This window comes from Saccopteryx bilineata, chromosome 2 (assembly GCF_036850765.1).
Source record: "Saccopteryx bilineata isolate mSacBil1 chromosome 2, mSacBil1_pri_phased_curated, whole genome shotgun sequence".
Lineage (NCBI taxonomy): Eukaryota > Metazoa > Chordata > Mammalia > Chiroptera > Emballonuridae > Saccopteryx > Saccopteryx bilineata.
Window position 1 is genome coordinate 74,033,542 of NC_089491.1, and position 25,412 is coordinate 74,058,953.

Consider the following 25,412-nt stretch of genomic DNA (forward strand, 5'->3'; position numbering starts at 1 on the left):
TTCTTAAGAATAATGCGAGGCTGTAAACCACTTGACACTATTGTGCACTGTGGGTAATGGAGTCTCAGGTTAGAGAATCTGCTGTGGTTCTTGAACTCGGGGCCAGCAAGCACTGGGAATGCAGTAAACTTGCGATCAGTGCCTGAGAGAACATGAAAGGTCTTTTTTTTCTGTTAACCACAATGCCAGCAGAAGCTTAAGGAATGCATTACACCATACAAAGTCTTGCTGAGTATACTCTCACACCAGGAAGTGTTCCGAGTGTGGAACATGTGAAGCATACATCACAGTACCCTGTTTTTGTGACTGAGACATTCTTTTAAAACCTGTCATCTGAGTCCAACAGTTACGATTAAATTAACTACTAGCTTTTTAAATGATAAATAAGAGACTTCCTTTCCTTCTCTAAATACAATTCAACTGGGAAAGAAACTCAGTTTCTTAAAGTTCTCCATAGTTTAATCCCCATTTTTAGATTCTGTAGTCTAAATTGAAAAAAAAAAAGGCAAATCCAGTTCGTACATAAGGCAATAAGAAAAGGAAGCATATATAAGGTAGTCTAGGTCTAAAAAAACCCTATCACAAACACAAAAAATATAACTACTTTCATAATTTTATTTTTCAGTAAAACCGCCTGGGAGAAACACCTTACAGGGGTCCCCAAACTTTTTACACAAGGGGCCAGTTCACTGTCCTTCAGACGGTTGAAAGGCCGCCACATACAGTGCTCCTCTCACTGACCACCAATGAAAGAGGTGCCCCTTCCGGAAGTGCGGGGGGGGGGGGGGGGGCGGGGCGGATAAATGGCCTCAGGGGGCCACATGCGGCCCGCGGGGCTGTAGTTTGGGGATGCCTGGTAGGAGGTGGCTGGAGATGGTTGAGAAAGGTTGAAGCAGGAAGGCAGTGTTTCTAAGACTGAGAACTCAGTATGAAATAGTTATTGTTCTGCAGAGTTTTTCCTTCTTTCTTTCTCAGTTCTACCCATGTGCCCTCTTATTCTCATGGGTGACTTGACTCGCTGCTACCCCAAAACCCCATCTGGGACAACTTGACAGCTTGTCAACTAATTCCCCAAATCAAGATGTGTATTTAACATACCAGACTAACAGCAATGGATTAAACCTTTCATACTTCTTTTAAATCATAGTAGAATCTTAAAAGGAAACAAAAATTATTCTCAAGCCCCAAAGGTAAAAAGACCCTATATTTCTATATATTTTTTTAACATTTTGGATATGGAATGTCCTGAGATCAAACCAAATAAAGCAGTAATGACAGGGTTAACACTATCTACATATTAGAGGCCTAATAAGAGTTCTGTGATTCAAACATGTTTTAAAAATAAGTATTTCAGCATTCAAAATATCTCTGCTTTAAACTAAAATATCATAAAGTATTAAGTTGAGGAATTTTAAGTCTTAACATTTGTTTTATATTGCACTGGCACAAAGTATTACTCCCAATATAAGTTATATTTTTTATTTCAGAGGAGTTTTCTCTGCAGACATTTAAAAGGCAAAACATGTGTTATGTTTTTGAGTTATCAGTATCACACAGCAAAAGTGTTCCTTTTTTGTAGATTATATTGATGATAATTTGACAATAAAGTTTCTTAAACCAAGTTTATGGTAGGTATTGCATTTGTAAGATACTCTTCTCAGCTAGTTCTATGCTGATATTTGTAAGGGTTTTATAATTTAAAAAAAAAAAACTTTTCAACTAAGATGCAAGCTTTCCATAATTACATATCATGGTGCAATTCCTACCCAGTAAGCTTGTGGTTTTCCAAATTTATTACAAAGCTCGTAGTTTTATCAGTGAGTTGAGATTAAGTCTTGTTTTCCTTTCATCCTACAAATGATTGTTCCAACTTTAAAATGGGCCACTTACCTTACAAATATTTTATCTTAAGAGTGAGGAATACCATACAAATATTTGACATGTTGACAAGAGAACTTCAACTTTCTCCCTGACATGAAATATTTCATTCAGAAGGCCTGTTTCCTCCTGCTAGACTTCCTAAATGAGATTATGCTAAAAACAAACCCTGAGATGTGTCTTACCTATGAACTTACAACTGTTTTTACAAAGTGTTTTACAAAACCCAAGTGATGTGTCTGGGAATGAAGGGTCACAAGGACCAAGTACACAAATACTTTCTTTCCCAGAAATAGAGGGGCCATATTTCAAAATATTCCAATGGAACCCCAAAATTTAAGTTTACTGTATTGAAAATAGTATTCTTTACTTGAAGATTATTAGCACACAAATTCAATATTGAATCAAACCTATAATCATATAGCTTATAATAATGTATACTTGGTAGAAGTATCTCAGGTCAATAGATCACATGCTTTTAAGCTGGTTGAAGTTATAAATTATCAGACAACTTTTTTACTAGTTATGCTCAATATTTTCCCTTCATAATTAAAGTATTTCAACAACTTTCCCCTTTTAAAATTCATCTCTATCTTCAGTAGTCATATAAATTATTCTGGTTATTTAATTCTTCACTTCTGCTTCTAATGACATACTGCTACATTTGGTAACACCATTAATTTTGGTTGTACATTCTCACTAGTTAGTTTTTATTAGGATGAAATTATTAAGAAAGGCTTCTAAAGCTAGATAGAGTTGCGCCCTAGGAAGATGGGGGAGGTGGGTAGGGAATGACACTACATTTAAAGCCATTTTTCTGCCTCTAATATTTGTTAACTGTTTTAAAGGTTGTAGGTGCCATGCAATTCCGCCAGGAAAACCGAAACACTAATACTTGTATTAGGAACGCCCAACTAGCACAGGACGTCGAAACTACTACTGGCAGCAGGGGTGGGGAAATTAGTTGCTCTTCTTGCCTATGATATACGGTATAAGGTTTGGTCCACCTGCCAGCGGAGTTTAAAGTTTCCGAGGCTTGCAAGAACACAATGACTTGGATCAAACAGCCTAAATGGCAAGAAGGGTATTACTGCTGCATCAAGGAAGCCTTTTAACTCCTTCTTAAATATCTCCTTTTTATGCGTCCAGGCACAGGAACGTCCTCATCTATCACTGACCAGAGATTATTTCTGACGAGGTTTCGAAAGCGCGGAGATTTATGGCTGGAAAATGAAACGACGCTGGAGTGTGGCCACATCATTATTTTGTGTCGCGTGGTACCAGATGGGCAGTCAGTGAATGGCGCAGAGATGTGACGGATAGTTTTATAATGTGATTTTTTCCCCATAAAACTAAAACAGACTTATTTCCTTCTATTTTCTTTGGGTCTATCGTACTTGCATCCCCCCCCCCCCCCCCCCATATCAATTAGCTCAATTTTGCAGTGGAGTGGCAAAAAGGAAGAGGATGAATTGGTCTCTATAATCTTGGTAAGAGTCAGAAGAGTTACAGCGACCAGAGAACTGCAGCTGCTGCGACCCGCCGTGTCCTGTGGAGATTGCAGGGTCGGTACCGCGCAGGCGGTTATGGAGCGGACTGTGCACTGGATCCGCCGAGGATAGAAACCCTGGCGGCAGGAGGGGTCCGCTGAGCTCAAGGCCGACTTGGAGGCCGCTGCTGCCTCTCATCCGCAGCGTTTTACTACCATTATCATCGTTCTTGAAAAGTCATGGAAGACGGGCTGCTGCCAGACCTCAGAGACATTGAGCTGAAGATGGGGCGCAAAGTACCGGAGAGCCTAGTGCGCTCGCTCCGTGGGGAGGAGCCGGCTCCCCTGGAAAGGGACCGGGACCCCTGCGGGGGGAGCGGTGGCTGCGGAGGTGGCTGCAGTAGTAGCAGCAGCAGCTGCAGCTTCCCTCCCTCCTTGTCATCCTCCTCTTCCTCCTCCCCAACCTCCAGCTCACCACGAAGACGTAGCCACTCTAGCACCCTGGAGAGGCTGGAAACCAAGCTTCACCTCCTCAGGAAAGAGATGGTGAGTGTGGTGCGCTGGCTGTGGGAGTGGGAGCCCGGGCTGAAAGATGCAGCCATCTGGAAAGATAAGGCCTGAGAGAGAGGGTGACCAGGGCTGCAGGGTGGAGTGCTGGGCGCGTGGGAAATGAGGGGTAGAGGAGCGCGCCGGGGGTGCAAGTCTGGAGGCAGCCCCTGCGAGACTTGTTTACCCCGGACTTTGTTCGGTTCACGGTTCGCTAAGATAGCAGAGCCTGCTCTGTTCTGTGTACTTTCTGGTAGCGTGGACTCGGTGCTCCTAGGCTCTGACCGTTTAGCGGCCAGCGTGCAGCCTCCAGGGCACCAGGTCCCCGGAGAGTTTGCAGTTACTAAGTGCATCTGGGGCCTGCTATGAGCCATTCACACTTTCGGTTCAAAAGGGAGCTCAGGCCATTGCACTTATTGCAAAATTACTTCCCGGTTGGCCGAGAGGTGGCGCGGCGGGGTCCCTACAGCCTGCCTGCCTGGCTCACTTCTCTTCCACCTCTACGGCCTCCGCCCCTTCGTGCAGAAGCTGTTCCAAGGCCACTGTTGAGCTCATTCTCCACAGCTGGTTCCGAAAACAATGGCCTTCTACGTCCTTGATGTTCTTATGAATAGCTTATTACACTGTTTTGACCCAAGAGAGCAGGTGATCTCCATACCCAGGGATTTGCTAGTGTCCAATTCCTACCCTTCCCCCTTAATCCTCAATTTGCAACTGTTTTCTATGCTGTTCGCAAATGTTAGCCTAAGAGCAGGAGGATGGGACTAGCACAGGGTCAGAGAACACTCGTTATTCCGGATGTTCTTAGAGGAAGACACTTTTTCTCCTCGGCGGACCTCAATTTATTTGAACAAGGAACTAGTTGGAGGAAATGATTCCTTCCTAAATCTTTTGAAGAAAATAACTAAAGATCAACAGCATTTTCTACCAGCTTGAAGAGGAGGAAAGTTGAAACATGAGGCCATCTCAAACATGGTGAGAAAGATTTTCTACATAAATTATGCTGTTTACTGGAGCTTTGCATTAAAAAGAAGTACCCAGAGGTGTTTCCCTCCTCTTTTTCTACAGTTGGAATCTTGGCAAATATATTACTGCAAAAAACTAGTCTTCAAGATCATATCCTGTACCCAGAATTTTCACCCCACAGTCCACACAAAGACTAGGACATCACTCTAAAAGCCTCTCACAAGATCTTAAAGCCAGTCTATAGTTTTGTTTTGTTTTGTTTTGTTTTTACTCTAGTACTCATTTTCTTCCTACTTGGAATGCCCAGGTGTTAAAAAAACATATACATATATGTATGTTTGTATCTGGGTGCATGGATATTTGCATATTATTCATGCATCCTGTGTAATGCAAACGATTCCAAACCTTATGTTTCACTGTCTAGCTACATGGGTCATACATATTAGTTATTCAACAAGTATTTATTAAGCATTTATTATACCTGATAATTAACTAGCTGCTGAAAATACAAACTGATAATGTCAAGAAGTCTATCTATTTAGGCTCTCAACTGTCCTGCATTCACTTGCCATTTATTACTGTAGGATATCTAGCCTAGTGTGTTCTAAATCTCTGTAGGGAAAAAAATTATCATCAACTAAAGAGACTAATGAGGAGGAAAACTTTCTTCTACTCTTCTAGGTTCTTTGGATGGTCTGACAAGGAAATTGACAAATGCTATTAAGAGGAGAAAAACAAAGTTAATTTCATACCTACAGCAGCCCCATTAAAGTGTGAGACACAAGAAGCAAGTTTGGCATTGGAGGCTTATTTGCCATCCTGAGAAAAGTAATGGGATAAGGGCCCAAGGCTTCAAAGAGGAGAAGGGTAATTCACAGGACATTAAGAAGAGCAGATGTTTAGTAATTAGATGTTTGCCTTGCATTACAGATGGGTCATTCAGATAAAAGTGATCTTTGGTAATAGCTCTCTCTGAACCAGGTCTCCCATCTAAATTCTTCTGAGTAGTTAAGGGAGAGGTAAAATTTTTTCTTGAGGCTGCTGATAATAGCTCTCTCTCTCTCTGAACCAGGCCTCCTATCTAAATTCTTTTGGGTAGTTAAGGGAGAGATAAAAATTTTTCTTGAGCCTGTTGGGTCTTGATTGTCTTCAACTAAAAATAATCTACATTCCAAAGTAGCGTATATAGGGGCTATGTATTCTGTTCCTCTTCAGCACCTTCTAGATATATCTGTTTTTCTTAATGAAAATGTCAGAGTTAATAAAAATCTTAATTCCCCAAACCAGATCTTACTACATAACATGATTATGGTATATTAATAAATAGATTTTTAAAAGCAACTAGAAACAGTGATAGCAGAGGCAGATTGCTAAACTGCCTAGTAATTATCTTTTGTATGTAAAGCATCAGTATCTATGCACTTTGGAAAATTCATCCCAGAACAGATGTTTTTCATTCAAATTTGTACTCTAATAAATGTCTCCATTGAGCAAATGGTAACACTGGCTATGAGAGTTTGGAGAGAAGGGACTGAAAACTGGTACTCTCTTGCCAGTGAGAGTTTTCCCTTATTTTACATAACTCTGTAGGTGCTTAAAAACCGCAGCCTTAGCATAATTGCAAAGCAACAGATTTGTTTTTATATAGACTTGGCAATTTTGTTATAAACATCTAACAGATGCAGCTCTTCCTGTCTCCCCCTAGTGTCTCCATGTAGAGAAGTTGAGCTGTGACCCTTAATGATTTTTATGTCCCTTTCTACCCTATACCATGAGCATTGAGTTAACCTCCTTGGTATTATACATGATCCCTTATTTCATTGTTCCCAGCTTTTTATTCTGGAGAGTCTAGAATTATCAGTCTTTGGTCTTGCCCTCAGAACTCCATCTTAAGAAACCCCTTAGCCATGCACATGCCATTTTAGAGACTTCCAGGGATTAGACTTTCTTTTTTTCTATTAGAACAGATGTGTATAGCATTGACACAATACAGCATAGGCATGGAAGGAAGTAGTCTTAACACTTAAAGTTCTTTACATACTCATGACTTTATCATTGTCTCTCCCATCTCTTTTTATGCTTTTAAAAATAATTTTCTTAACTCTTATCTGGTAATATTATAATCTACGCTTTTAGAGGTCTTTGTAAAGCACTTGTGGCCCTGGCTGGTTAGCTCAGTGGTAGAGCGTTGACCTGGTGTGTGGAAGTCCGAGGTTCAATTCCCAGCCAGGGCACACAGGAGAAGTGCCCATCTGCTTCTCCAGCCTTCTTCCTCTCCTTTCTGTCTCTCTCTTCCCCTCCTGCAACCAAGGTTCCATTGGAGCAAAGTTGGCCCAGGTGCTGAGGATGGTTCCATGGCCTCTGACTCAGGCACTAGAATGGCTCCAGTTGCAGTGGAGCAATGCCCCAGATGGGCTGAGCATCGCCCCTTGGCAGGCATGCCAGATAGGTCCCAGTCTGGTGCATGCAGGAGTCTGTCTGTCTGCCTCCCCCAGCTTCTCACTTCAGAAAAATACAAAAAAAAAAAAAAAAAAGAAAAGAAAAAAAAAGAAATAAAGAAAACAAAAGAAAAAAAAAGAAAGAAAAGCAGTTGTAATGGAAGAAAGTTGAAAGATATAAGAAGAGGGAGAAACTGTTTCTATGGTCAAATTTCTTTCTTTTATTTTAGTGAAAAGGTTGGGGGCAAGGGAGAGAGATGAGAAGTATCAACTCGTAGTTGCAGGACTTTAGTTGTTTATTGATTGCTTCTTATTCATGCCTTGACTGAGGGGGCTTCAGCCAAGCCAGTGACTACTTGCTCAAGCCAGCAACCTTGGGCTTCAAGCCAGTGACCTTTGGGCTCAAGCCAGTGACCATGGTATTATGTCGATTATCCCATACTCAAGCTAGTAACTGCGTTCAAGCTCTGGAGCCTGTGCTCAAGCAACCTCATGCAACCGTGGAGTTTTGAACCTGGGACCTCTGCATCCCAGATTGGTACTCTATCCAATATACCACTACTGGTCATACTGTGGCCAAATTTCTTAATGTTGAAATTCATTCTTTTAAATATTTTGTTTATTGATTTATTTTAGACAGAGACAAAGGCAGGGGGTGAAGGAAGAGCTTTGCTTCTCATATGTGCCTTGATGGAGCTCCCAGGGTTTTGAACCCGGTGACCTCAGTATTCCAGGTTAAATATTTATCCACTGTGCCACCACAGGTCAGGCTTAATGTTGAAACTCTTATTAACAACAGAAATTAAAAAGTGTAGGAAGGAATATATTGGAAAAGAATATTTTCAGGAATATATTTGGTACAATAGATCAATTCAAAGTAACCATGAGGAAGTTTGGAGGAGGGAGAAAATTTTCCCAATGGGCAAAGTATTTTTATTTTGAATCTAGAGATAGGAAATTTGATAAAGCAATGTGCAAAAGAGGAATACACATAGGAAATTTATAATGAAATTGGAAGTAAATTTCAGACCTCTTGTGCAAAGCCTGCCCAATAATGTTTGTTTACTAGTTTTCAGTTCACAGAGTGATTGAATATCTGTCATATCATTTGAGGCTAAGGTCATGCTGGGAAAGAGGAATTATTTTCTTTCACATTTTACAAATGTGATCATTATGGCTTAGAGATTTTGAAAAACAGGCAAAGTCACACAGTTAATCAGTGAACATAATCACAACTCAAACTTATATCATCTGAATTCATGTCCTGGGCTGTTTCGCCCATTTCAGTCTGCATCCCAGTAATTTCTCTTCAAAATATAGTATATGTAAATCTGTGATATCTCATTATCCTCTAAAGTACTAAGGGGCCAACAAAAAGAATCCCTCAGGATGCATGTCAGGGGTGGTTTCAGATAGGGGCTCATTTAAAAATTTTCAAGTGCCAACTATGTACCAGGCCTGCCTTAAAACCTTGGGAATATAGGCCCTGACTGGTTGGCTCAGTGTATAGAGCTTCAGCCCAGTATATGGACATCCCGGGTTTGATTCCCGGGCAGGGAACACCGGAGAAGTGACCATCTGCTTCTCTCCTCCTTCTCTCCCTTTTCTCCTCTCACAGCCATTGGTCCCAGTGTTGACCCAGGTGATAAGGATAACTCATGGTCAGAGCATCAACCTTAGGTGCTAAAAATAGTTTGATTAGAGTATCGGCCCCAGATGGGGGCTGCTGGGTGGATCCTGGTGGTGATCCCCTCCTCTCACTTAAAAGAAAAAGAAAAAGAAAAAAAAAAACCCTTGGGAATATTGAACAAAATGCCTACATTAAAAAGTCAGTCATCAAGCCCTTGCCAGTTGGCTCAGTGGTAGAGCATCTACCCGGCATGTGGAAGTCCCAGGTTTGATTCTGGTCAGGGCTCACAGGAGAGGTGACCATCTGCTTCTCCCCCTTTCCCTGCCCATCTCTCTCTCTCTCTCTCTCTCTCTCTCTCTCTCTTCCTTTCCTGCAACCATGGCTCAGTTGGTTTGAGCATATTGGCTCTGATCACAGATGCTGGCTCTGTAGAGCCTCTCAGGAGCCCCCACCTCAGGCATTAAAAATACCTCCACTGCGAGCATGGCCCCAGATGGGCAGATTATTGGCCCCAGACCGGGATCTCTGTGTGGATTCCGGTCGGGCTCATGCAGGAGTCTCTCTCTCTCTATCGTCCTCACTCTTAACTTAAAAAAAATAAAAAGTCATCAAAAGCCCTATTGTGTTTGAAATTTTCATCCCACTGTCCATACAAAGACTCCTTTTGCAAATATTTTTTATGAGTGAGATTTTAAGTATTACTTATCAAATAGTATTACTCTAGTTTTAGAATATCTCATAATATCCAAGCTAATTTTCCAATAATATAAATAATCTGTCAAAATCTGCATTTTACTTCAGAGTGATAAATTTTAAATTGTACTTTTACAATAGGATCAAAGGGTTTTAGTGCTGTTTCAATATGTCCATATCATACCTCTAGTTTGAGAGTAAAAGTTATTTTCATCTATTTACTCTGGAAGATATTTGAAATATATAAGATTATAAAAGTAATTACTAAAAATTGGAACCTGAAATTAGAAGGTGACTAATGCACCTTCCCACATTTACCTTCTTACATAATTACTGTTTATGAAATCAAAGTATGGTTTGTAATGAAGTACATACTACATCTTGATGCCATATTCTGGATTTTAGTCAAAGTTTCATTATGTTGGGATGGTTAATCCAGTGCCATTATGAAAATTAACTTGAAAATATTGTGTCCTGATTTCCATATTTTTGGTAGTTTTTTGCATAGCAGCTATGTAATAGTGAGGTATAAACAATCTCAAGCTAGTTGCTTATCTTTTCAACTAATAAAACATTCAAATATCTCACTCAGTTCATCAACTCTTGCTTTAATAAAGTTTCCTAGGCAATACTCAGTACTAGACACAAATACGCACACATGCAGACACATCACGTTATACTGGAACATAAAATATTATCGATATCTTCTCTTACTGATTTTTTCTATGTATTTGTCCCTGTGTTAAATGGCCTACTTATTTTGTAATAAAAAGAAAAAAATATTTTATATTCCCTCAAACATTTAATTCCATTAAATGACCTTTACAGTTGCTTCAGACATACTTCAGAGCAGGCTATGAGATTTCTATCATTTGTTCTAAAGTGTAGTTATTTTTAAGTTGGGCAAGAACTAAAAGAAAACCTAGGTATATCACTGAGAAGCTGTAAAACGGAGGGCACCTTCCCTGATGAAGTCACAAGATAGCTGAAAAGATAAAATGGGAATAGAGTTTGGCCAGAGAAAGATTACAAACAAATACGTCAGCAGGTGCGTGATGCCATAGATCAGACAGAAATGTTGAGACGAACAGATAAAGCTGAGGAGATTTCTCACAGCAAATGTGCCTTGTACAAGGAATTAAAGTGCCAATAACTATGCAGATTAAAGGTTTAATGAATATTAAGGATAACCTAAAGGAGATGAGGAAATCTGATTCCTAACAGTCATTTCTTGTCATTTTATGCATGAAGTATTATTATACTTTCTTAATCTCATAAACAAATCTCGTTGGGACATGTTTCCTTGCGCCAAATTGAGAGCAGTGCAGACAAAGATAGTAATGTTATACAGACAGAACTTAGAGGATTTATATATAACTGGAAAACATCGACGTTTCCAAAAACTGATGAGCCTGTCCTGTCCCTAGGAATGTATGTTGAAGGACTGGTACGTGCATGAGGAACATATTCTGACAAAAAAAAGATTACCTTCCATTTTTATTCAAGTTATACAACCATACTCTCCTGACCTTGGGAGACTATATTTTATGCCAATTTTGAAACTGGTTATGTTCATTTTGGTGCTAGCATAAAAATACTTATTTTACCTTCCATTTTATAAGGATCAGTCACAATGGAAAGACTGTCACATACTGAGACTTTAGTTTTTAAAACACTACTTCTGAAACTGGGATTTATGTCTGGAGAATGTGGGGTCCCTGAGAATTTATTACTTTTTTGTTTCTGGGAAGGTCATTTTGTTGTTGTTGTTGTTATAATTCTTCTTTAATGGCTGTTTATTCACTATTCAAGTGGTGGGCCTCTGTTTTGGTGGAACCTTTGTAGGCTTTGGAATCAGACAGGCTAGGATTCCAGTTGTGTCTAGAGCAAGTCAGGATACAGACCAACATGGCTCAGCATCCTAGACTCACCATCCTATTCCTGGGGAGACATTTAACCCATCTCTTCCTGAGGAGGAGAGCCTGACCAGCTCTCAGTGTCCCTCATTTTAGTCTTGGCTCTTTGACTCACTGGTATGTGGCATTAAGCGAGTTATGTAACCATTCTGGGACCCAGATTTGTTGTTCAGATAAAAATAAAGGCATCATAAGAATTCAGTGAAATAATAAAAGAAAACCAGCTATTATATAGGCATTCAAAAACAGTGAGGATGGGGACAGTTAATAAGAATGATGTCAATTACATGGCTGTTCTGTTGACCTTATACAAGCAGCCCCAGATGGGCAACGTGGGTTAGTGACTGATGAAAGTATAGGCACCTCTTCTACCAAACTCTGCTAGCACCTACCATATCCTTCGAGCTTCCATAGAGACCACATTTTCTATACAAAAGAAAACAATTATGTGTAGCCTTTCCCCAGCTTCAGTGCAAGAAGAGTATAGTAGCAAAGATTCAAGAACCTAATTTCCTGAAGCCTAGGCAGTCTGAGGAACTGAGATGGGTATTTGTTTACTTTATAATGAGACCCAACGTGCAAGGTACTGTGTTAAAAATTTTATATGTATTATCTCATTGAAACCTTATAGTTAACTAAACATAATTTTCACAACTATCTTATAAAGTGTTGATGTTTGTTGTTACTGCTCAAGACTACCAAGATTGTAAGGAGACAAGCTAGACTGAGGTCAGAATCTGAGTTTTTAACCATGACTATGGTATTGCAATTCATGCATGAGAGTACCTCAATGCTCCAGTGACACCCAAGATGAAGTATATGTATCTGCTCTTCTTCCAGAATTTTAAAATATTAAACAGTTTAAACTATACATGTATTTACATAGGCTCTTCCAGGAGAAATAAGAACTAAAGATAAGACTATCTTAGGAACACTCAAGATTTGGGTGAATATATTCAAAAGTTACCCAGTTCTTAGCAATTGTACAGTTTTGTTTTTCTGCACTATCACCAACATCTTCATAAATACTTCTTCCCACTTTAAAAGAGTTGCTAGTGATGAAGTCCCAGCCATGAGCAGTTCAAGGCTCAGAGATTAGTAGTAGAGCTAAATTGTGCTCATGACTTAGAGTTTTAAAGCTTACTGCTGGTAGCATTTTAGTTCCTTGAGATTTTTTTTTAAATCTTTTTTTTTAAAGACTTTATTTATTTGTTTTAGAGAGGAGAGAAGGAGGAGAGAGGGGGGGGGGAGAGAGAGAAGAGGGGAGGAGCAGGAAGCATCAACTCCCATATGTGCTTTGACCAGGTAATCCCAGGGTTTTGAACCAGCAACCTCAGCATTCCAGGTCGACGCTTTATCCACTGCGCCACCACAGGTCAGGCAGTTCCTTGAGATTCTGTTCATGATAAAGTTTGGGTCTTAGAGAACTCGCTAGAAAGAATTAGAAACTGGGAATCCTGACACCTGGCATGACTTCCCAGATGTGTGCTTGAAACACTTCAGTCCAAAATTGTGCTCAATGTAAACTGTGTTTATAAAAGCCCCAGTTAAAAAGATTTTTAATTTAGTGAGAGGAGTAGAGGCAGAGACAGACTCCTACATGTGCCCCGACCGGGATCCACCTGGCAATCCCATTAGGGGGCGATGCTCTGCCCATTTGGAGCCCTTGCTCCGTTGCAACCAGAGCCATTTTTTAGTGTCTGAAATGTGAAGGCCATGGAGCCATCCTCAGTGCCTGGGGCCAACTCGCTCAAATCAAGCCATGGCTGCAGGGGAGGAGAAGAAGAGAGAGAGAGAGAGAAGTGAGAGGAGGAGAGGTAGAAAAGCAGATGGGGCTTCTCCTGTGTGCCCTGACTGGGAATTGAACCTGGGACATTCACACGCCAGACTGTCACGCTACCACTGAGCCAACTAGCCAGGGCAAGGTTATATTTTTAAACATATTCTTCAAAAGCCTCAGAGTCTGAGTCTTCAAAATAAAACCTAATAATCTATCTCTCTAAAAAGAGACTATATATAGTGCTAGATGTTTTATGTAGCTATTATTATGCTCATTTATAGATAAGGACACTGGCTTACAGGAGTTCAGTAACTTGACTAAGTTACTGTAAGTGGTTTCTCATCAATTTATTCCAACAAGAACCACTGTAAGACAGGCTATATGGTGGATCCAAGTTACTCCCAATTATCCTATATCTAAGTACCAGAAAATGTGCTCATTTATTGTCAATGAACATTTTTACAATTAATGTTATTATTTCCTTTTTAAAATGTAAATATATGCTTTTTTCATTATAAAATGCCGTGGACAAACCACAGCTAGTAATTGTCCAGGTCCTGAGTGAGAACGGTGCAGAATGAAGAAATAAACTAAGAGAGAAAAAGGATGAGATTGGGAGGTCTCTGCAATGCCCATAGCTTGTAAGAGTGAGTCTCCACTCCCAAACTCCTTTATTTATAGGGCAGAGTAAAGTCATTAGCAAATCAAAGAGATCTCTGATACAAAGCCACATTTCCAAGGCACCCAGTAATTCTCCTCAGTGGTGCAGAAAACCCTCCACTCTGCATAACATCTTAACCTCACAAAACAAAGGATAAGAATAAAACTGCCTCCAGTCTGTCCGAGGGACATGGGGGATAGGACTAGTAAAAACAATTCAGAATCCAGCATCACAGCTAACATGGAGGTGTGGAGAAGAACTTAGCCTATATAGTAACTTAATCAAGCAAGTGAGGTGGGGGAATGGGCAGACTGTCAAGCTTACTGCCAGTCCCCCACACCTCTGTTCCCCCAAAATCTAAACCGCAAGGACCCTGTCAGCTTGCAGTCTCCAACAATAAAACTTCCAGAAATATAAACTTCCATATTGTAAAAAGAAAAATAAAGTCTCCTTTTACCTACCCCCAATATGATATTCGCCCATATTATTCTGCACCCCAAAGGAGACCACTACTAACAGTGCGTGACTCCCTCGGGCCTTTGTCTGTCTTTGCCTGCATATATGCACATATATACATTTACATAATTCTGGTATGTTTAGATTTCATTTTCCTTACTTTACATAATATATTTTCTTGTTATCTGACATTTACTGGATGATTACAATATGCCAGTTAGTGTGGTAAACAGATTTCATGTAGTGTGTCATTACGTTCTCACTCACTTTTGAAGTAGGCACTGTGGGGTGTTAGGTAATAGAAACAGATACTTGATAGAGCTTAAGAAATGTTTATCTAGTTAATTTTTATTTATTTTTGTTACCTCTCTTACATAAACCAACAAATTATTAATTAAAATAAAGATAATTACTTCAGTTTTTATTATGTGATTATACAAATATTTAATAGTTTTTAGAAAGTAAATTCCATCTCTAGGTTTCTGACTTAGAATATTTCATTTCTCCTTTGAAGAAATAATAACTAAATCTTGCCTCACCTGTGGTGGCGCAGTGGATACAACTGTTAACCTGGAATGCTGAGGTCACTGGTTTGAAACCCCAAGCTTGTCCCGTCAAGGCACATACAAGAAGCAACTACTATGAGTTGATGCTTCCCGCTCCTCCCTACTGCCCAACTTCTCTCTCTCTAAAATCAATAAATAAAATCTTCAAAAATAAAAAAGAAGAAATAATAACTAAGTATTCAAATTAGAATGTAAATCACTTCAACCATATACCATTTTAACATAACCTTCTTAGTGAGCTTTTCCATGTGGTAATAATAATAAAACCTTTAAAAGTTGGACCCAAGGCTAACATGGCACAAGGTGATTCACGCCACATGGAGAAAGCAGAATGGCCTTCCAAGAATTAGTGTGCCTTCAGTCCTCAGGGCTCAAAAACATCTTAGATTCGTTCAGACTTTGGAATGCTCATTATAAAATAAACAGATTCTGTTCCAAGAGATCAGACATAATCAGAACTTTTTATTCTTCAGTTGAAGAAATAATTAATCTCCTTCAAAGTGGCTCTTCCAAGAAAGTGATATATAAACTAGAACTATATTATTGACTAATAAGCCCTCTCCCTGAAGGCCCATGTCATGGAAAGCCAGAAGATTGGCAAAGTAAGAAATCAGGGCAAGAGTGAGTTAGGAATTGGACTGTGTCCTGGCACTGCTGAACCCAGCCTTTCATTGGCAGCCTCAGGACAGCTACCAAGACAAACTTTCTTGGGTGGGTCTGCCAGCTTCTCCATTGCAGTTAAACCTATATTCTAACTGACACCTCTTATTCTTCAAAATATTATCCCATCAATCAGAAGCTGGCATATTGTACTGTCTATAAGGCTGAGTTTTTAGTCCTGACCTCTGGTGTCTTATGATTGATTTCAGATTTTTAAAGGGTAATCATTCCCTTATTTCTAAGTTATAGGGAACACATCACATTCACATGCATATTCTTCTCCACTATTAGCATCTTATTGCTTTTCTTGAACAATTTTTAAGTTTTAAAAAAGATTTGATAGATACTACCATTTATTTTTATGTAAACTAAAACATGATCAAGATTATCTGTTTGTAATTAAAATGATGAAATTTTCCTTTTTTCTCTCTATTTTAAATTAGAATTGAACTCTCCAATTTCCTATATATTTTGTGAGCAGAATAAAATTCCTTGATTCATTTCTACCTAAGCATACTCACAAAGAGGTTTTAACACTATATTCCAAATGGTGAGATATGCCTATTACAACTCAGTGATTGCTAGCTCACACTATTATTCCAACAGTTTTCCTGATTTTTTGTGGGGGTTTTTTGCAAAAGACATTAAACTGGTCTACATTAATTTGTTATTTTGATGCCAACCAAACAAGCTTGAGACCAAAATTGAGAAGAAAAAACCCTCATGGTGATCAAGTCAAACTTTTAAGGCTGTTCGATTCAGACCTGTAATTCATTTGCTGACAATTTAATTATAAATAGCTACTACTGTATTGGTGCTTTTATTATTTGTTTCCATGTTTTCTCTTAATTTCATAAAATCTTAAAATTATTATTATTAAAATGATACACACAGTTACACAAACATGCAAACACTACAAAAAGATCTAAAGTGGATAAAAGTTTCCCATATTCCTTTACCCAATTTCTACTCTTTCAAGACAACTACTAAGAATAATAATTTATGTATTCTCCTAGAAATTTTCTGAATGTATGAAAGCATATCTATAGTTGCTTACATACTTTTAGCTAAATTATAGACATATATTTCTGAGTGTACATGCGTATGTAATTTTCAGCTTGAGACTATTAGAAGCTCATGTTGTTGCTAATTTTCTAGATTCAGCAAACATTCTGGTATTGATTATATATATATATATATATATATATATATATATATATATATATATATCTTCAAAGCACAACTTTTACAGTACTGCTACTTTGGAGATATTCCTGGCAAAGTATAGCAGTCACAGATAATCACTGTTTGTATAAAAATAGTGCAATTGATGAGGCAAAAATACAAAGTTGATAATCTCTAGAAATAGAAAAGCACATCATAGAAGCTTTTTTATATTTAAAAAAGGAAAAAAATACTCTTTGTCAGAGCAATATTGGTGCCAGACATAATTAGGATAAATATAAAAATTTACTTACCCTAAGGAAATAATAATGAATTTGTAATAAAAGTATCATCTGTGTACTTTTGGTACTATGTATGATTGAAAAATGGAAATAATCTAAATGACCAATGATAGGTAGTTTACTTATGTGCATATGACAGATATTTGTTTAACTATTCAAATTATTTTGTAAAATTATTTATGAAAGAGAAATAGTTTTGGATATAATATGCTTTTAGGACAAAAGGCTGGAAACAAAATATTCTATATTCACACTGGCATCATTGGATGGAGGGGGTTATAGGTAATTTTGTTTGTTTCTGTTGAGCTCTTTCATTTTATCTAGTTTCTCTATGCTGTATATAAATTGTATTTTGATAAGAAAAAATTATAGGTAGAATTAAAAAAAATTAAAAAAAAAAGAGAATGTGTGCTTTAGAATAAGGTAGAGTTGAATTCAAGGAATCATAGCCCTGCCTTTTATCAGCTAAGTGTCTTTTTTATTATTAATTTTTTTTTTTTGAGAGAGAGTGAGAGTGAGAGAGAGACAGGGACATCAATCTGTTTCTGTGTGTGTCCTGACTGGAGGTCGAACCAGCAACCTCTGTGCTTTGGGACAATGCTCAGGTCTTTAAGCACATAACGAGTTCAATAAATGTTAAGTAGCTGGAATTCTGCTTGCTCAATAGTAAGAGCTCATTAAGCATTACTGTTTTTGGTCCTTCCCATTTGATTAATAGCTTAACTCTGATGTTTAGGAAAAGATGAGATTAGAATTGTTCCTACTACTCATTTTTCTCTTTCTTTCTTTTATTCCATTTCATAGAAGAAAGGGGCATGGCTACATGTAAAATAACTTCTTATCCAGCACATACTATGTTTGAGTTGCTAATTTGAATTGAGCAGCCTGACCCAGAAGTAACACTTGGAATGCTGAGTGTTCAAGTAAGAATTGGCCACTTCAACTAGGGACCATCCTTTCCGTATAATAAGGTGAATTAAAAACCAACTTCCTTTCAGATTTTTAATCATAATAGCTACTGTTAAACATGGACAAGTTCACCACAGCAAGGTAATGAAGTTGACAGCTCTTTTCAGAAATATTTACAAAGTATTCTACAATCTCTTAATATGAACCTTATGCTTCTCACCAAAAATAAGTGAGTAGGAAATGTTGGCACTCAGACTGTTCATGTACATTTTAGAGACAAAATTAGTCACTGCTAAGAATGCAGAAAAGGATAAGAAATAGTCAACTAGGATTTCATAGGCAAGAACCTGAAACCATTTCCTAGTTCTGCCACTTTAAAAATTGGTGATAAAATGTATTGCAAAGAAATAATAAATAAGGAATTATTAAGTACAATTGAATTTAATCATTGATACAATAATTTTAGTCACAGTATAAAAATGATTTAATGGTAGACTAAGTATTGTTCATTTTAAAAAATCTTTCTGCACATTATATAAAATACATAAGTCTTCAGGGCTACATATACTGCTCACAAAAATTAGGGGGTATTTAAAAATAAATATGAAGTGATAAAATATCACTAATTTTAGTGAGCAGTATATATAGTTCCTCAGGGTGAAAGTCTGACAAAATTCTATATATATGATTTTAATTGTCACTTTCTATTGGGCCAAGTTTTAGACTATGTGTTTCAACTTGATCAATAATATTACTATCTTTCTTTTTCCTTCACTATAATCACCTTGAAAGCAGAGGTTATGTATGACTGACTAATCAATGCTTATATTTCCATAATATCCAACCAATTATTTAGGGACTCGGCATTTAATGTCTAAATTAAAGTACAACTTAGTCCTGCTTCTAATTTTTGTGTTTGGAATGCATTGTCAACATTTCCTTTCTGGACTGGAACATAGAACCCCAACCCCTCCTCTGCCTCTCACCAGCCACACCCAGTTACCTGGAACTTAGGTTTCTAGGTTGAAGAAAGACTAAAACATCTTTTGAATATCTGTTACTGTACCACTTTAAACAAAATAAAAAAGAAAGGAAAAACGCTTTTCTGCCTTTTTTGTGTGTGTGAAGTGGTAAGCAACAAGCTTTCTTCCTGGTTGCGGGACCTACTCTATCCTAGGAAGTTGTCAGTCTCAAGCATCTCTGTTCTTAGTAGTACTGGTAGAACATAGAAATGAAAGAGTTCTATTTCTCCTCTGATAAGTACGCCAAGAAAGTGAACACTTTAGTTTTTGCCATCCTCTCTATTCCTACTCTGGAATGAGGTTTTGAAGTTTCAGAATGAAAAGAAAGAAAAAAAGGACATTAATTATAATATTGTATAGTATGCATATCAATATATTATATATTTATAGTACAGTGTTGTCTATGTGGTTTTGGTATTGATAGAATATAAATAATCATATATTTTCTGAGCTTAATTTATTACCTGGGTATTATTCATCATTAGGGCATTAATTCTGACTGTTCTTGGCACAGCCCTCTGTATAGACTTGGGGACTGACGGGTATAATGTGACTTGGGCACAATATATCTTAGATATTTGGGCAGTTAAGGAAACTTCAGCGAACATCCCATTGTCAACGCCCAGATGAGTAAACTGGATGGACAGAATGAAAAAAGCTGTGTTTCCTGAGTGTTCATTATAAGATTCTAGATTTGAAAGGAATGTCAAGGAATCAACCCATTTTTCTGTTTTTAATTTGGAACTAGTTTCAAATGATGAAAAATGGCTACCAAATGTTTAGTATTGCTACTAAATGAGCAACTGCATGAGCTTCTTTTTGGATTGTCTTTTCCCTATGTGAACTTTTAAAATCTCATTTTCTCAAAGGCATTAGTTTTTATCACAGGAGGCATTTAAAAAAAACTTTTATTTAAAAATCATGTTAGACTTTACATAAAAGCTACAAAAATAGTACCAAAAATGACTTTATACCCCATATCTAGATTCTCCCACTGTTAACAATTTACGTTGACCCTTCGCATTCTCTCTCCCTACCCACTCCTCTGTCTCTGTCTCTCTTTCTCTCTCTCTTTCTCTCTCTCTCCACACACACAAGCACACTTTTGCTTAAACATTCTTCAGCTTAAAAAGTGGCAGACATATTACTTTACCTCTAAATACTATACTTCAGTGAGCATTTCTCATAAGCAAAAGCATTATGGGACATGAATGTTGTTCTTTCTTCCTCTTGCATAATTGCAGTCATAATTAATGATCTGTACCATTTGTCTTGCTGAGTTCAGACCTTTCCTAAGAACAGATTTCAACAGAGCACTACAAGTGGCCACCTCACATCAGTCAGACCAGAATTCAAATTGCTAAGAAAAGAGGGTCTACCTGAAGCACACTAGGGGCAATCAGCAAATGTCCTCAATTTTTCCCCTTCTCATTGACGTAATGTCAGAAATTTTGTTCTCACAAAATAATCTTTTCAGCTAGAGCTTATAATCCAGATAAAAAGATAAAATAGTAACTGGGAGATTTTGGACTGTAGGTGCTATTCAGAAAATGTATTTTGAATGCTGGATATATTAACACTATTGCCTTCCACTATTTAATCTGTATGGGAGCAAGGATTTGAAGAGCCAGTTTTGTTAAGTGAGATTAAAAAAAAGAAAAGGACATAGGAAAAGGAATTAATGTTTTAGCCTTTTTGTCTAAGAAAGCTTTCACCTATGAGTCATTATTTTGTACTATACACCATGGTATATGCTATTTTCACATATGCTATCTACTTTCCTCAGTTCTAGAGTTAATAATGGCAGTATAATGTTAGACAATGAATATAACATTTACTACATATGTTTCAATGCAATGTTTATAGCATATATTGGCTAGAATATATGTAGTATTTGCCCAATAAATGTGACTATTAATAACAGCCTGACCAAGTAAGTAATGAATCAAGCTATACTATCACCATATTCTAAACTCTTTGAGGATTACTTTTTTTGTGTGTATGACAGAGACAAGGAGAGACAGAGAGAGGAACAGATATGGACATACAGGAAGGGAGAGAAATGAGAAGCATCAGTTCTTTGTTGTGGCACCTTAGTTGTTCATTGATTGTTTTCTCATATGTGTCTTGACTGGGGGGCTACAGCAGAGTGACCCCTTGCTCAAGCCAGCGACGTGAGGCTAAGCTGGTGAGCCTTGTTCAAACCAGATGAGCCTCCTTTCAAGCTGGCGACCTTGGAGTTTCGAATCTCCGTCCTCCACATACCAGTCGACGCTCTATCCATTGTGCTACCACCTGGTCAAGCAAGAATTACATTTAATAGTAAAATCCATGTGTTGAATTAACTCTTGAAAAACAATTTATTTTTCTTTAATTGTTTTTTCACTTTTCATTTAATCTGGCCATGTCCAGAGTTTGCCAGGCATGATGGCCCTGATACTTCTGATGAAATGTAACAACTTTAACTTTCATATTCTACTTAACTTTGAGTGTATTACTTCATTTTTAAAATTTTGTTTTTGTGTTTGCTTTCTAATATGATATTTGTTCCAATTACCCCTTATTTGGGAGTTCTTTAAAATTAGTTTGGGAATGCCAGAATAAGTATGTGAGAAGTAAGTCAGACTACCCGAGAAATTTATGGTCTTCATTACATCTGTGTTTTTGTCATTGGGGATGAAATAAACTAGAATATGACAAAGATGATTTTGGTAGACTTTGGACTCATGATGATGAACCCAGATTACATGTTATTTTACTAGGGACCAAAATTAAATAAATGAAATAAAAATGGATGTTGTAATTTCCCCCAATCTTGTCAGTTTCCCTCCCTCCAATTGCCATCTTTCAGTAGACTGGGAAATTAAATTATCACCATGTCCACAAACATGTCCTATGTCAAAGTAATCTTGTACCCTAGGGAAAAGAAATCTCTATCCTCTACACCAGTATGCTTAATGTAAAATAAAACTATTTTCTTAGATGTTTGTACTGGTATGATATCTTTGGGTTATCACTTAATCAAGTTAATTTCTATTATTATACATATTTGTTGTCCATGATTTTTTATTTTTTTATTTTTTACAGAGACAGAGAGTCAGAGAGAGGGACAGATAGGGACAGACAGACAGGGGTGGAGAGAGATGAGAAGCATCAATCATCAGTTTTTCATTGTGACACCTTAGTTGTTCATTGATTGCCCTCTCATATGTGCCTTGACTGCAGGCCTTCAGCAGACCAAGTAACACCTTGCTCGAGCCAGTGACCTTGGGTCCAAGCTGGTGAGCTTTTTGCTCAAGCCAGATGAGCCCATGCTCAAGCTGGCAACCTTGGGGTCTCGAACCTGGGTCCTCGGCATCCCAGTCCAATGCTCTATCCACTGCACCACTGCCTGATGAGGCTGTTGTCCATGATCTTGATCTATACTTTGGAGTACATTTAAACTGATAAGCATTCTTTATGTGATTGATAGGCATTTTTGAACTATTTGATTATTCAATGGCAGTAATTTTTAATTGCTCTCTTTTCCAACCATGTTACAACTTACATTTATAAGTAGGATTAAAAGTCTAATTTCATAGAAGTTGGAAAACATATTTAATGAATCAACTGACTATTTCCTCTCTGTTAAAGTTGAAATCTTATGTGGATTCATACATGATAAGGTCAGAAATTTTGAGACGATCTTACTGGTTGTCATGTACTGTATTGATATAGACTATAACTTTACTATAATTACTACATTAGTATAATGATGTGTACAATATGACTTTACAAGGCAGCTAAAAAGACAGTAAAAAAACTTCTTCAAACAGTGCTTCTTTCTGTCATGATAGAAAGTAATCTTTTTAGTGAACCATAGCTTTCCTTGGCATCAAGCATGGAAAATCAACATGTTTTGAAGTACAGTGCCAGCTCAAAATGGAACTGCTTGAACATTTTGATTTAATTAATGAATGAAATGAGTTCTTAAGATTCTCTTTAGCAGTCAATAAATAAATAAATAATAAAGATGAACTCATAAATGGATGCTACTTGCTGTGCTAGAGCCTTTTAAATAATCACAGCACAACCATCTTACCATCAGCATTGGTAGCAAGTGGGTTGAAACAAGTATTGTTAGAGTCTGTTAACACTGCTTTATTCAAAAGCACGAATCATTAAGTGTCCTAGGAGCCCTATCAAATGCTCCCATTGCTGAGCTGGAAACGGAGGGAGGGAGTGTTGTACAGTAGATAAAGACAAGGCTAGGATTTTCCACTTTCCATTTATTCTTCAATTCCAAAAGTCCGGATGTCATTACTGGGGATGTTCAGCAGTTTCATAGCATTAAGTGTTGTTGGGTTGTTTTTATTTGCTGTCAGTCTTAAAACAAATTGATTCTTTTGGATTTCACCCAAAATTCTTTCAGTAGAAATAACACTTCTTACTTTTTTTTTTTTTAACATCATTGAGTTAATTTTGTGACAGTAGTATCACATTACTTGAAAAAGTTATCCTGTACATGAAAATAATCCAATGTCTTTTTGAGAGATTTGGGTGGTACTCATATTCTCTAACTCTTCTGAGAATAAACAAAATAAGTATATATAAATACTAAGTGATTCACACACTTGGAAATGAGTCTTAACAAGGAACTATTTGCCATCTCTTGACTTTACACATAAAATTAATTTTGACCCAGCTAAAAATCTTGGTTCTTCCAATTAAACATTGTTGATGCATATCTATATTAAATAATAGGTATTTTCAAATCCTCACCCCTTGTTGGGCCTTGAAGACAAATGGAAACTCTCAGTTGCACACCATTGAACTATATAAATATCCACCCTAGGCACTGTTACCCATAAATGAGGTTACTACTAAAACAAGAGGAATATTTAACTCCCATGGTATTAAAAATTGTGCTGCAGTTCCAAAGGCTCGTGATTTATAATAAAATATAATTTTATAAGGAAAAAATTATTACATAACCATTTAAAACTATGCCTAAGACCGGGTCATTTACATCTTCATGTACAACTCCAGTTCCACTTTGGTTCCTCAGATGTGCCATGTATACTCTTATATCTCCACATTTGTACAGGTTGTTTCTTTTGCCTGGATATTACTTCTTTTCCCACCTCTGTCCCTCACACCTCATCAAGGTAACTCCAACTTTTTGTTCTCCAAGTTATATCACTGCAACACTATGTAGCAATATTTTTATTTTTCACTTTTCATATTTCTCTCCATGTCCAAGATGTTTCATCTATATAAATTTAGCAGAGTATGAGAGCACAGTATTAAAAAAAATACATTAGTAAAGCAACCTATAAAGTGAACTTCAAAGAAGTGATTAGATAGGAGGGTTACTGTAAATAGCCTGAGTAAATTTGGTGGTAGAATAAGCACTGATTACCTAGGCGTGTATGAGGAGATTGATTAAGGTTATGTTGGAATTAATAAAACTAAGACAGAAAAGGTAAAAAAAATCACAAGTAATAAAATAATTCTGAGCTAAGAAGTTTGAATATTGTTGGGTAGGCAATAAGGACCATTGTAGTTGTTATTTTAGGGAAGTTATGTAATGAAAGCTGTGTTATATTTTTGCATACTTACTCTTTTCTTAAAATTTTCTTTTTGAGAACTAAACAGTTTCCATGTGTTTTCTATTATGGGATCCTTAAAGTGTGTTGTACTTTTGAAATACTCATAAACAAGAAAACACATTGTTGATTACTGAGGAATGAAAGTATGCAATAAAGTAAAAAACGACAAGTATTTTTGGAACAAGAGAGAAGCTTATACTTGTACAAGATATAAGTAATTCAAAAATGTTTTCTTCCTATCAGATATAATTCCATAATTCCATAGATTTTTATAATTGTATAATATGCCCTCAATAAATTAATCTAAGTTGCCTTTATTAGTATGTTGATGTTTCCTAAACAAAAAAAAATAACGCTTTCATGCCAATTGAATGATTAGCTATTTATATAAATTTCCATGTTTATGATTAAGTGATTTATTTTGGAAATAAGGTTTTTTTATGATTAAAATGTAATATACACTCCTGATAGATGTTTTAGAAAGTGAGTATAGGGATAAACAAAAATAATGACTTTATTACCCAAGGCCATTACTATATAATTTTTGTCTTACTATATTCAATTATTTTTCTTTCATAATTTTTCCTTTGCGTTGTTTGTAGAGCCTACGTTTTTGCTTGATATTGTGTCATAAACCCTTTCCTATGTGATTTTCCTAAACCTAATTGTTACTGCCTGAGAGATATTCCATTTTATGTGCATTTCGCTAATACTGGATGTTTAACTTATTTCTTATATTTTTATT

The 25,412-nt window shown here is 37.1% G+C and overlaps 1 protein-coding gene across 1 annotated transcript in view; it reads left to right on the plus strand.

The window, feature by feature from the left end:
• Positions 1–2,881: 2,881 nt before the first annotated feature.
• The window catches only part of LURAP1L (leucine rich adaptor protein 1 like), a 55,507-nt gene continuing 32,976 nt past the window's right edge, over positions 2,882–25,412 (plus strand). Inside the window, exon 1 of the mRNA XM_066257250.1 lies at positions 2,882–3,913. Coding sequence (XP_066113347.1) covers positions 3,608–3,913 — 306 coding nt within the window. The 5' untranslated portion in view covers positions 2,882–3,607. The remainder of the gene's footprint in view (positions 3,914–25,412) is intronic.